The following is a 14618-nucleotide window of genomic DNA, read 5'->3' as shown; positions in this document are numbered from 1 at the left end:
AGGTGATGCACATACAAAGGGGTGGATAGGCATTCCTTCATTAAAAATTGACATAACTTTAATTCATGCAATCTGGAAATAGCATCCGCTAAAACATTTTGCTTCCCCGGTAAATGAATTGCGACCAGATGAAAATTATTAGCAGCAGATAGCCAAAACAATTCACGCAAAAAGGACATCAAAAGTTTGTTCCTTGAGGTACACTTATTGATACAGGCAACAGTTGATGCATTATCACAATAAATAAATACACGCCTATTTTGCCAGCACTTAGCCCAACGTTTGATTGCCAAAGCCACTGCAAGTGCTTCTTGCTCATTTATATGCAAAGTTTGCACAAATGGGAAATCCTCTTTCCAATTGACATAAAACCAATCAGTACCAAAAAAAACACCTGCACCTGTATTGCAAGCATCTGTGTAAACTGAGGTGACAGGGTTAGTATTGAGTAAGATGGATTTCCCATTGAAAGTTGCCATAAAATTATACCACCAATGGATATCATGCAAAATATCGCCGCTTAAGCGCATTTTGTGCCTGTCATGCTTGAGCTGCATTATGCTGTCAATGATTCTCCGGAGAAAAGCTCTCGAGATTTCACATGCAGCAGCAACTGGGAAACCCCCAAGCTGATTGGACCAAATAGCAGACAGGGATTCCCAATTAAAATTATATGTACCAGCATTGCACAAAAACGTATTGTGTATTAATAATCTATTTATATAAAATAGTTCCATCATGCTCATTTGCTTACCATTTTGATTTATCTTGCTTGATAAATTATCAGTGAAATGGTGTATCCCTTTATTTAGTGGAGGGGAAAATAAATTTAAAGCAAATTCCAACAAGTTTCAAGTTTTGGCTGTTGACAAAAAGACCTTTCAAAAAAATAATTCTATGTGTATTAAAAATTTGAATATTGCATTTGAAAAAAACCCAGTTAAAGTACTTAGGCATTGAAATTGATTCAATCTAATTAAAATTAGTGACTAAGCACATAAAATGAGCGAGTGAGGAGATTTAATTCTAATTATATTGAAATTGATTATCCGTTAAAGTTTTATGTTTATATCATATATGTAAATATTCTGGATATATATGCCACAGGTTAAGTTGAACCATTAGGGTAAAAAATCTTTCAAAGTTGCCGCCACAACTTTAGTGAACAGCTAATTATGCTAATTCCAAACTATTTCAGGACTGAAAATAGTTTTCTCATTTTAAAAGTCTCATTCAGTCCTGGAACAGTTTCAAATGTTGCTGTTCTGCTTGCAAATACATGTAACTCTTGAGCCGTTCATTATATTTATTTAGTTGCTTTTTGTTGCTTTAGACTAGTACATGTATTCCTGTATTTCGTCACAAAGTTTTACTTATTTAAATTTTAGTTTATGCCACATTTTTCCAGAAATTGGGTAATGAATGCATGTTGAAAATATTTTGTTCTTTGAAATTTCTAGTTCTCAAAGCTTATAATACTATTGTTCCTAACTTTTTGTTAGATTTTTATAAAAGTAATCTATTTATTTAAAAAATAGTTGCTTGTACCATATTTTTAATCTAAATTTTCAAACTTTGAAATAGTTAAAACATGCTTTACTTCATTATAAATTTGCTGCTTAATATGTATTGCATGCTATGTGAATATTTATTTTGTGGGAGTCCCTTCCCTATATAGTATTTGTTAAAAACAGTGGTATTGGATTTCCTTTATACATCCCAATAAGTGTCTGGCCTGTTGACACTCTGTAATGGCATATTCAATTATTGGTAAAACTGTTTTCAATACATTACATGCATAATTCTCAAAAACTTTGTACTCAGAAAGAAGAATCCTAATGATACCATAATTGGCATAAATTCAGATGATGATCAGATCATGCAATGAGTTAAATAATATACAGAGATTATGTAACTAACTGAAATTTGAAACCCTTCAGAAAGCCTGAAGTTTTTGACTTATTTATTTTGGTTTTGTCTTCAGCATGCTACCAAATTAGTTTTCCAACAGAAAGTATCAACTATTTTATGGAGATGAAAACTGCAATAACATCACTGTTCCTTTGCTTTTAATGTTTTATCTGTGAGTGCATGGTTTTGTGGAATGTTGTTTACAACATCACAAGAAAACTGACTCTTAGTCCACTTTGTTATTTTCTGAATACATGTACATGTAGGTAGACACAGCTGTACCTTGATTGATTTGATGGGTTTTTAGGAATCACCCAGAAGTCATCACCAGTTGGCAATAAAGAAATCTTCCTTATAAGTCATACAATTATATAATACTCATTGTACAAGCAAAATTTTTGTGAAAGTTTTTTGGCTTCAGTGAAAGAGAATGATGAGGTATGCAGAGATGCAGGTCCAGACCAAGTATTGAACTTGTTAAATGTCAGATTGAAGTGCTTAAAGGCAGCAGAAAACAACGTTGAAACTAAATGTTTTTCACATATGAAAGAGTTGGATTTAAAAGCATGTTTTTTTGCAATGTCTGTAGATCTGATGCTGATTTTTGGTACTCAATAAATTGTAAGATGATGACCTGCAGATCAAGTTGGTGTTTCATTCTGGGAGGCTGATTTTTAGGGGGAATAACAGCACCTGCACTTACAAAATTTGATGAATATTGTGCATGTCCTGACTTTTTTTTCGTAATGCCTACAGATCCTTAGCTAATTTATTGTTAATTTTTGTATATAATGATTATTTACAGATCAAGTTTGTTAGTCACTTCAATTTACTGACTTTACAATAAGCTATCTATACACAAACAGTACTGCCAAAGTTTCATTAAGCAAATACACGAGATTTGGCTTAAACTATAAAGATCCAGGAGAAAAAAAAACAGTTCTCGCTGCATTGAAGACCCATTGGTGACCTTCTGCTGTTGTCTGCTCTATGGTCGGGCTGTTGTCTCTTTGACACATTCCCCATTTCCATTCTAAATTTTAATAGATCAAAGAAAAATGATATCACACTTATAGTTTATTATACATTTGAATAGAAGCGGTAGTGTGGTATAATGAAAGAGCAACTCAAAGAGGAAAAACCTAAAAAATATTTATAGGAAAACATACAATCTTATACAATAGATTGTCCCTAGTTTTCATAAGTTGTGACAGGAAAAAAACAATTAGAGATTTGCCTTTAAACCCCAATTCTCAAGACGGCAAAGAACATTAAGATATGAAATACATAGACTTCTACAGTGAATATAGATGATGTTTCTGACTTGTGGCAGGCCCATAAGAATTAGGGGAGGTAAACTGTTTTTTTTTTAAATTTCAACCTTAATCCTTTTTAAACTCTTTCAGTAGATTAACATAATGTAAAGGAATGAATAATTGTTTTAATTGACCAGTGGCATGGTCCAAATGACTTTCAGAATAACATATAAATTCTTTATTCTATTTCTTCATCGATTTCAGACAACAGCAGTTAGAATCAGCATTAAACTTCTTAATACAGCAGACGAAGACTTTCCTTTACTTTTTGTTGCCAGGCAACAGAGAGGAGTAATATCATGGCAGCTTCCACTACCTTTAGAAAATATGTAAGTCTTGAATATAGACATGAGAAAGAATTCTGTTTTCCTCTGGTATTTTATATTGATGAGGATAATATATGAATAAAGAAGAATATAGATCCTCATAATGTTCCTTTATGTAATTTCGACGAGCCAATTTTTTTATTTAAAAAAAACATTAAATATACACTGAACATGAAAAAATGTATTTTATTTGACATTCGTTTTGCAACATTTTATACTGATTTAAAAAATATGGAAAAATATGAATATATCTGTAAGTAGAACTTTAAAAAAAGAATAAGGAAATGAAGTAGTTCCTGATTGTAATTGTAATAGGATCCTGGATTAATAACAGCCAATAGGAAATTATATAGATACATTGTTATTATCAATTAAACTTTTCTAAAGCTTTTAATGATTTTTAGTTATAATTCGTTTTTACTCTATATATTTCAAGCACATCTATCTATTTTACAACATAACAGTGTGCATAGAAAAATATCCAGCATTGGTTTATATATACATTTTGACCACAGCTCAAATGCAATAGAAAAGCTTATTACAGAATGGAAATTACATTTATATATTAAAGCTGTAGTCCCATGAAATTATAGAAGAAAGTAAATGCAAGAAGAAAGGACTCATTTTTAAATGTTGTTTAAAGTTTTAGGTGATTGAACAAAACACAGCACTTCTTGTCATACAGGGATTTTTCATTTTTATCCTGCATGGAAAACATGGAAGCCCTTAAATGCTTAAGCATATGTGTATTTTGTTGAACACCTAAATTCTTTGGTCATCTTAACCCATGAAAACCAGTATCAAAAAGTATGAGGAATCCAGGACTAGTTGACTACTTGATGTACCCTGTAAGAAATTGAGATAAGTTATAGTCAAAAGCTATATAGTATACCATGTAATGGCCTATTAATCAAATGGGACTTCAAATTTTAGATTGTGTAGTACTATAAAGCAATTTTGGACATCTAAATAGTATATCCTGTTACTAGTTTGACCAGTTAGATAATTTATATTACTTAGTGGCAATGTGTGCTGAATTATATGACAGTTTAACTGAAAGAATTATTTCCTGCTTACATCTTTTATTTTCTGGATCTCTACCATACAAGATTAGAACCCAATTTAATTTGATAGATATCAATTAAATATAAATTCTACCACTATATCTTGTGTAATATGATATTTATCCACTCGAGACAGTTAAATTTTGAAATTTAAAAATAGTGGATAAGTATTGTATTGCACAAGACTTGGTGGTGGAATCTCTTTCTCTAATGATTTTTAAACAATATGCATACAAACTCAATATTTCTTTTTCGAATGATCTGCAAAAAGATGTATTTTTCTATGTGACGTCACCAGACAAGGTTACCTTTTTTCATGACGTCACAATAGGAAATTCAGAGGAAAGCAAGAAATTTGACATATTAAATAGAAATAATCAACATGTCAGGAAAAGGATAAATCATGTAAGAGTTAGAGAAATATCTTATCAATGTTATCACCACTTGATTCCCTGTAGTTACTGGTTTAGTTTAAATTGCGATAACATCTTTAGAAGCACTGATTATTCAGTTAAAACTATAAAATTTGAATATTTATTTATTTTTCTAGCTATGAATATGAGTATGCCAGTAGAACTTTATGTCCGTTGGACCAGCAGCATAGAAAGGCTGATATGAAACAAGTTATGTATGCTGAAATATCATCTATGAGTGTTAAAAATTTAAATTTTTCACTAAAAGCCAGTAAAATCAGTGATTTTGAATTGAAGTAAGTGAAAATTTTAATTTCATGATTTCAACATCTTTTCTAACTTAAAACTGGATGTGAAGAAATCAACAATCAATCAATCTAACTTAAAATGTTCAAGCAATCTCCATACAGTGTTTACAGATATCTTGGTTTTCCTGAAAAATTCTTTAATATTTTTTACTGGATGTTAAAAACACCAACAGTCAAGAATCATTTTACAAGTATTCTAAGATTTGAATTTTAGGAAAATCTCAGTCCAAATGTTTGAACCAAGAGGAAGATATATGCTATCAAACTGAATGTTTGTTATGGGAAAAAGCTAAATGGAAAGTTATAGCATAAATGTATGTTAAACCCATCATGGTCAGGGTTCTTTAGGGAAAATGAAAGTCCAGTCAACAAATTTTGTTATTATAAGAAATGATGCATGTAACCTCTACATGTTTTATTGCTAAGATATGAATTATATTTGTACAAATGTATCATCATCATCATATTGTATGAAAGAAATCTCATCATGCTCATAAATGCAATAAAACTGGTAAAAAATTCTCTAAGGATTTTCTCGTGTATATGTCTTACAACTCATTTGTTTATACTGGAATAGAAAATTTAACCAGAAAATTTTTTCACCTTTGTAGGCCAGGAGAGGTAAAGAATTTATCACTTACACCGTCAGAGCCACAATATTACATGTACACATTTCCCAGGAATATAGATTCTGTAATTGTCAAGGTTGAGTCTGGAGACAGGAAATGTATGGTGTTGTCTGTTCAAGATATACAGGTTGGTATTGTCTGGTCTGTAACACCAATATACTACTTATTGAGTCAACCACTGATGAAGTCGGACTCCAGGATTTCCCCAATACATTGCAGAAACATGGGGCCTAATAGTTTGCTCATTGGTGAGCTCTGATGTGTTTATTTTAAACAAAAATCAATTGCAAATGGGGATAAAGTGTAAAAACAATTATTCTTGATAAGGAAAATAAACCAGTTGAAAAATATTATCATTACAGCCCATATCAAAACATACTATTTCAGAATATCAATTTTTTTTTTTAAATTGAATTGTATAAAAAAAATATAAACTAAAAGTAATATTGACCTTTATATTACAGTGTCCCGTATTTGATTTGGATAAGGATGTTGAATTCTCTGGAACGTACCAGACTGTTACAAAACAAGGAGCTATTACTGTTGAGGTTTGTACACGTGTGTTTTCTTCTAGTCAATGTTTAATAACTGAGTGGTTTATTCTAGTTTATATAATTATTGGTGTAAAAAATATTTTATTATGAATTATAAAAGTACATTTTATATGGCAATCACAAATAGGATTCAGAAACAAGCAACAAGTGATATAAAAGTTATGATTATTAATGCTCAGAATGATTGTTATGCCATACAATGAAAATCTATGTAAAAACTAAAGGTAAACTCCATTTATCTGATGTTGGGATCTATTTTAATCTTTTTGTGTGGTGTGAGATACTTTGTATTGAAGATCTCATTGTGACTTTAAGATGAAGATCAGCTATAAAAATGCTATTCCTTCAGGTTTTTGTCTCAGTGGATGAACCAATGTGGATATGTGTATGAATATATAGATTACTACACTACACAAGGGTATTACAATATTTCTCCACTCAAGACAGTTAAATTTTATTATTTAAAGCGCGAGGCTTGCAGAGCTTTTTAAATAATTTAGATTTAACTGTCAATAGTGGAGAAATATCGTAATACATGAGTTATAGTGTAGGAATCTGTTTTTCTGATGATTTTTATCCTTCTTTTTCAAAGATTTTCAGGAACTTGTGTTCTTTATATGCGACGTCATCAGGCATAGTCTCCTCTTTTCATGACATCATAATAGGAAAATTCAGAAGAAAACAAAACATTTTGACGTCATAATCAAATTTTAAATAATCATTTGCTGAGAACAGATATTTCACTAGTGAGGAGAGATATTTTTCTCACACCGATCAAGAAATGTGAAAAAGTACCAAAATTAGAGAAAAATTAGTTCAGTTTACCGGTAATATATAAGCTTAGTACCCCTTCAGAGCAAAACAATATATTATATGAATCTGTTTTTTGTTATCATATTTCAGAAAAAGAAGTACATGGAGGAATCTTTCTACATTGTTTTGGTATTGAAACCAAAAGATTATGAATGTAATGGTATAGATGAAATCCAACTGCCTGGTGAAGAAAGGACTAAACATTTGACACTTAGAGTGTATGGCACCATTAGTAGTAAGTTTGGTGAATTAGAAAGTTACACATGCTATATATATAAAGTAGTTCAGTCTATTCCAAATGTATACACTGAAGGCAGGAGACAGACTCAGTGCTCATTGTTGAAGGTCGTACCATGACCTATAGCTGTTAATTTCTGTGTCATTTTGGTCTCTTGTTGATAGTTATCTCATTGACAATCATACCACATCTTCTTTTATTATATCAGACTATTTGCCATGCATAAGAATTTAATGGATCAGACCATACACCAACTCAAACTTTCAATGAATCTGGTATAACAGTCACTCATGCACATTTTGCCATACTGAACTGAAAATTAAGACTAGCTTTAGAAATATCTAATATGGTACTATTCCATCAAGAAAAAGAAGTAAAAGGAAAGATGATTTGTTTCTCTTTTTTTTTGGTAGGAAATTTTTAAAAATGCAAATATTAGGGTCTTGTATAAATGATTTCAGGTTCTAAGTATTATATTGGTATAGTTGGAGCATTGGCTATATTTGGTGGATTCTACCTGATAGCCTTTATGATTGGGATCTGTTATCATGGATGGTAAGTTGGGTGAAATATAATATTGGGATCACTTAACCCCTGTCAAACTAAGAATAAATTTGCCATGTCCTTTACATTTGATATTTAGAACTTGTAAAGAAAGTAAGAAAAACGACAATTCCCTGTTCATTCAAAAGTATACAAATGATATGTCTTAAGGAGGCTTGATGGGTACAAAATTTCAGCAAAATTTAAAAAAAGATTTTCTTGTTAAAAATTTATTTTTTACACTTCTAGTTGTTACTCTATGATATGGTACAATATTCAACCAAACAAATCAATTCGTTTTGTCCCAAGATGACTTTTAAAATGCTTAAATCATGGAAAAAGCTCCAAATCATCTCTCTTTGGTGCCAACATGCCATTTTTAGCTCACCTGGCCCGAAGGGCCAAGTGAGCTTTTCCCATCACTTTGTGTCCGGCGTCCGGCGGCGTCCGGCGTCGTTGTTAACTTTTACAAAAATCTTCTCCTCTGAAACTGCTGGGCCAAATTAAACCAAACTTGTCCACAATCATCATTTGGGTATCTAGTTTAAAAAATGTGTCCGGTGACCCGGCCAACCAACCAAGATGGCCGCCGTGGCTAAAAATAGAACATAGGGGTAAAATGCAGTTTTTGGCTTATAACTCAAAAACCAAAGCATTTAGAGCAAATCTGACGAGAGTAAAATTGTTAATCAGGTCAAGATCTATCTGCCCTGAAATTTTCAGATGAATCGGATAACTCGTTGTTGGGTTCCTGCCCCTGAATTGGTAATTTTAAGGAAATTTTACTGTTTTTGGTTATTATCTTGAAAATTATTATAGATAGAAATAAACTGTAAACAGCAATAATGTTCAGCAAAGTAAGATTTACAAATAAGTCAACATGACCGAAATGGTCAGTTGACCCATATAGGAGTTATTGACCTTTATAGTCAATTTTTAACCATTTTTCGTAAATCTTAGTAATCTTTTATAAAAATCTTCTCCTCTGAAACTACTGGGCCAAATTTATCCAAACTTGGCGACAATTATCTTTGGGGTATCTAATTGAAAAAAATGTGTCCGGTGACCCGGCCAACCAACCAAGATGGCCACCACGGCTAAAAATAGAACATAGGGGTAAAATGCAGTTTTTGGCTTATAACTTAAAAACTGAAGCATTTAGAGAAAATCTGACAGGGGTAATTGACTATCAGGTCAAGATCTATCTGCCCTGATATTTTCAGACAAAACAGACACCCTGTTGTTGGGTTGCTGCCCCAGAATTAGTAATTTTAAGGAAATTTTGCAGTTTTTGGTTATTATCTTGAATATTATAATAGATAGAGATAAACTGTAAACAGCAATAATGTTCAGCAAAGTAAGATCTACAAATAAGTCAAATGACCAAAATTGTCAATTGACCCCTTAAGGAGTTATTGCCCTTTATAGTTAATTTTTAGCATTTTTCATAAATTTTTGTAAATTTTTAGAAAATATTTTCCACTGTAATTACTGGGCCAAGTTCATTATAGATACAGATAATTGTAGCAACAAGAATGTTCAGTAAAGTAAGATCTACAAACACATCACCATCACCAAAACACAATTATGTCATGAATTTATCTGTGTCCATTGTTTAATAAGCACATAGATCAAGGTGAGTGACACAGGCTCTTGAGAGCCTCTAGTTTATTTAAATTTTCATGTTTTGTGTTTGTAGTCAAAAGAATAGAGGTGTTTGGATAATTGAAGAAGAGAAATCAGGTATTTTATTTTTAGTTTGCAATGATTTTCTTCATTCTATCTTAGTTTATAGAATTAGGTTAACAATAGATCATAATATATGATTTTAAAACTCTTTACAGACATACATTGAATATAGGTGAAGCACATGTAGGAATATTCCCAAAAGAATCAACATGAACTTATCTATATTAATCCTGCTATTCATTAAAATCAAATAAACCTTGATATTGTGTTCTAATTGACCCACTGCTGTGTAGATAATCACCTTTACTTCCTAGCTCTTAGGTAGCTGTACTTGTTATTTTTGGTATCTTAAAACTTGAGGAAGTTTTTTGGCTGTTTCTCATCAGGGCTATGACCATTTAATGGGATTGTGGCCAGAAATGATTGATTGATTGTTGGTGTTTTAACACCACTTTTATTTTTATTCACCTTGATTTGATTTCCAAGAATACATAATGTGAATATTAATTGATAAATAAATTAAAAAAAAAACTGAATTTATTTTTGTAGAAGCTGAAGGAGAAACAGATGATTTACTTAACAGAAGTAATACATTACCAGGATCATATGGGGCAACTACAGGTAAGCAACCTTATATTTATGTTCATTGTTAAGATTTGTGATCAAGTAATTCTTTGGGAGATCTGGAAATAGCGATAGGTATATAGATATTCATTATAACACATTTGGTTAACATGCTGTGTTTGGTATCACGTTAAAGCAGGCACAACTTATTGCTGTTTTGAAAATGTTGAAGTCTAGCTTTGTTTTGCTAAAATTATTTTGTCATAACAGGTAATGAGAGTGATGTGATGGACAGATCTTTACATGAGATACAGACACCCAGCAATACTACTGTAGACACAGATTCTGTAGATTCTAGCATTGATTTCCTGCCTGATGCTGACAAGGAGAAGGATGTTTTCAGGACTAAGGTAAGGACATCCAGCAATACTACTGTAGACACAGATTCTGTAGATTCTAGCATTGATTTCCTGCCTGATGCTGACAAGGAGAAGGATGTTTTCAGGACTAAGGTAAGGACACCCAGCAATACTACAGTAGACACAGATTCTGTAGATTCTAGCATTGATTTCCTGCCAGATGCTGACAAGGAGAAGGATGTTTTCAGGACTAAGGTAAGGACACCCAGCAATACTACAGTAGACACAGATTCTGTAGATTCTAGCATTGATTTCCTGCCTGATGCTGACAAGGAGAAGAGAAGGATGTTTTCAGGACTAAGGTAAGGACACCCAGCAATACTACTGTAGACACAGATTCTGTAGATTCTAGCATTAATTTCCTGCCTGATGCTGACAAGGAGAAGAATGTTTTCAGGACTAAGGTAAGGACACCCAGCAATACTACTGTAGACACAGATTCTGTAGATTCTAGCATTGATTTCCTGCCTGATGCTGACAAGGAGAAGAATGTTTTCAGGACTAAGGTAAGGACACCCAGCAATACTGCTGTAGACACAGATTCTGTAGATTCTAGCATTGATTTCCTGCCTGATGCTGACAAGGAGAAGAATGTTTTCAGGACTAAGGTAAGGACACCCAGCAATACTGCTGTAGACACAGATTCTGTAGATTCTAGCATTGATTTCCTGCCTGATGCTGACAAGGAGAAGGATGTCTTCCGGACTAAGGTTAGGGATTAAAAAAATATGTTTTTATGATTTTCATACTAATTTTTATACGACCGCATATTTTGAAAAAATTTTCGTCGTATATTGCTATCACGTTGGCGTCGGCGTCGTCGTCGTCGGCGTCGTCGTCGTCGTCGTCCGAATACTTTTAGTTTTCGCACTCTAACTTTAGTAAAAGTGAAAAGAAATCTATGAAATTTTAACACAAGGTTTATGACCACAAAAGGAAGGTTGGGATTGATTTTGGGAGTTTTGGTCCCAACATTTTAGGAATTAGGGGCCAAAAAGGGCCTAAATAAGCATTTTCTTGGTTTTCGCACTATAACTTTAGTTTAAGTTAATAGAAACTTATGAAATGTTGACACAAGGTTTATGACCACAAAAGAAAGGTTGGGATTGATTTTGGAAGTTTTGGTTCCAACAGTTTAGGAATTAGGGGCCAAAAAAGGGCCCAAATAAGCAATATTCTTGGTTTTCGCACAATAACTTTAGTATAAGTGAATAGATATCTATAAAATTTCAACACAAGGTGTATGACCATAAAAGGAAGGTTGGTATTGATTTTTGGAGTTTTGGTCCTAACAGTTTAGGAATAAGGGGCCCAAAGGGTCCAAAATTAAACTTTGTTTGATTTCATCAAAAATTAAATAATTGGGGTTCTTTGATATGCTGAATCTAACTGTGTATGTAGATTCTTAATTTTTGGTCCCGTTTTCAAATTGGTCTACATTAAAGTCCAAAGGGTCCAAAATTAAACTTAGTTTGATTTTAACAAAAATTGAATCCTTGGGGTTCTTTGATATGCTGAATCTGAACGTGTACTTAGATTATTGATTATTGGTCCAGTTTTCAAATTGGTCCAGTTCGGGGTCCAAAATTAAACTTGTTTTGATTTCATAAAAAATTGAATAATTGGGGTTCTTTGATATGCCAAATCTAACTGTGTTAGTAGATTCTTAATTTTTGGTCCCGTTTTCAAATTGGTCTTCATTAAGGTCCAAAGGGTCCAAAATTAAACTAAGTTTGATTTTAACAAAAATTAAATTCTTGGGCTTCTTTGATATGCTGAATCTAAACGTGTACTTAGATTTTTGATTATGGGCCCAGTTTTCAAGTTGGTCCAAACAGGATTCAAAATTATTATATTAAGTATTGTGCAATAGCAAGAAATTTTCAATTGCACAGTATTCAGCAATAGCAAGAAATCTTCAATTGTACAGTATTGTGCAATAGCAAGAAATTTTCAATTGCACAGTATGGTTCAATAGCAAGAAATCTTCAATTGACAGTATTGCGCAATAGCAAGAAATATCTTATTGCACAATATTGTGAAATAGCAATCAATTTTCAGTTATTTGGAGTTATCTTTCTTTGTCCAGAATAGATATTTGTGCAGTAGCAAGATATTTTCAATATTCTTTGAAAATTTGAGTTATCTTTCTTTGTCCAGAATAGTAGTTGAATCAACTTAAATCATTGTTTTATACAATATACAATGTATTTTCACTTTTACTACCAACTGATAAATTAAAACAATCTTTACCATTCAGTGATAAAAAGCACTTTTTTTACATTTTAATATTTTATGATGTATTTAAATGAGCAGTTATTGTTTCAAACTCCATTAGAAATTTGAATTGAGATCAGTTTTGGAAGAAGGAAAAGGGGGATGTGAAAACAAAATTGGGTAGGGGGGTCAATTTTTCTCATTTCATATTTCATAAATAAAAAGAAAATTTCTTCAAACATTTTTTTGAGAGGATTAATATTCAACAGCATAGCGAATTTTTATTTTTTAAGTTCATTAGACCACATTCATTCTGTGTCACCAACCTATGCTGTGTCAACTATTTAATCACAATCCAAATTTAGAGCTGAATCCAGCTTGAATGTTGTGTCCATACTTTCCCCAACCATTCAGGGTTCAACCTCTGCGGTCGTATAAAGCTGCGCCCTGCGGAGCATCTGGTTCCATCTGATTTTAATGCACCCAGCGTACAGGAGGGGACATAAAGTTTTACCCTTGTCTGTCCGTCCGTACTTCCCAAATTTGGTTTCTGTTCTCTTACTTTAGTTTCCCACTACCAAATGTTATGAAACTAATACACAATGCTTATTACAACAAAACACAGATCAATTTTGAATTTTGGTAGCATCACTTAAATTGTTGTAGAGTTATGTCCCTTTATAAAAGGAAAAATTGCTGAATTTTTAGTTTCCTTTTTCGATGTTAAGTTTGCCTCAACCAAATGTTATGAAACTGATACACAATACTTATATAACTATAAACAAATTTGGGTAGCGTCACTTTTACCGATTTTCAGTTATGTCCCTTTATAACTTTATATGATCTGTAAGTGGAGGCATCATCTGTGTCCGATGGACACATTCTCCATTTTTTTTTTTTTTTTTTATTGTTTTAAGAATGAAACATGTCTATGAGTTATGTGTTGTGGTTTTGAAAAAGTCACAAAAGGGGAAAAATGAAGTGATTATTGTTTCTGTTATGATATGATCCTTTTAGGGACCTCAAGTTCTTTGTAAACACTTTTGATAAAAGAAAAATGTATCTTGGTATGACAGTCATATGCTATATTTTTCATGATTTATAATAAGTTTTTCGTAAGAATCTCATATATTTGTCTTTCTGCTGGAAGACTGTACACAAATAATAGTAATCATAGACCTGACACCTCAGAACTTAGTGTAAAGTTGACTAGGTCAGAAACTTTTAAGAACTGCACAATTAGCCCTAACTAACCATTCCCCTTAAAAAAATCCAGAAACAACAATTTTTTTTAGTAAACTACTACATTTGTGAATGTACAGAAGAATTGAAATTATTTTAATTGATGTACATGTGTATAAATTAATGTATTTGAAATGAAAATCTACATCAAAGCATCTATTTCACAACAGAGATATTTTAGATATTGTGAAAAAGATATTTCAAAAGTCTATTGCAATACACCTTATCGCTATTTGTCCGCCATTACTGGATATCACACAGGTTCCCGTAAAATTTTGACGTCACAAAACAAAATATCTGACGCCATAATGGAAAAGTGATTGTTGATGCGTCAAAAGTTCAAGCGGCCGGGTCAGCCGGGATTAGTGATAA

The 14618-nt window shown here is 32.2% G+C and overlaps 1 protein-coding gene across 2 annotated transcripts in view; it reads left to right on the top strand.

The window, feature by feature from the left end:
• Window positions 1–14618, top strand: part of LOC139522992 (SID1 transmembrane family member 1-like) — a 34386-nt gene that overhangs the window by 4653 nt on the left and 15115 nt on the right. The window contains exons 2-10 of one of the 2 annotated variants that reach the window (XM_071316696.1): window positions 3432–3556; window positions 5168–5326; window positions 5950–6094; window positions 6432–6515; window positions 7425–7569; window positions 8034–8127; window positions 9815–9858; window positions 10354–10425; window positions 10639–10880. In XM_071316696.1, coding sequence (XP_071172797.1) covers window positions 3432–3556; window positions 5168–5326; window positions 5950–6094; window positions 6432–6515; window positions 7425–7569; window positions 8034–8127; window positions 9815–9858; window positions 10354–10425; window positions 10639–10880 — 1110 coding nt within the window. Of the gene's footprint in view, window positions 1–3431; window positions 3557–5167; window positions 5327–5949; window positions 6095–6431; window positions 6516–7424; window positions 7570–8033; window positions 8128–9814; window positions 9859–10353; window positions 10426–10638; window positions 10983–14618 lie in introns of both variants that reach the window. The other variant, XM_071316695.1, reaches the window with a different exon arrangement.

This window comes from Mytilus edulis, chromosome 5 (genome assembly GCF_963676685.1).
Source record: "Mytilus edulis chromosome 5, xbMytEdul2.2, whole genome shotgun sequence".
In the NCBI taxonomy this organism is placed as follows: Eukaryota; Metazoa; Mollusca; class Bivalvia; order Mytilida; family Mytilidae; genus Mytilus; species Mytilus edulis.
This window is presented reverse-complemented; position numbering and strand designations above follow the sequence as displayed.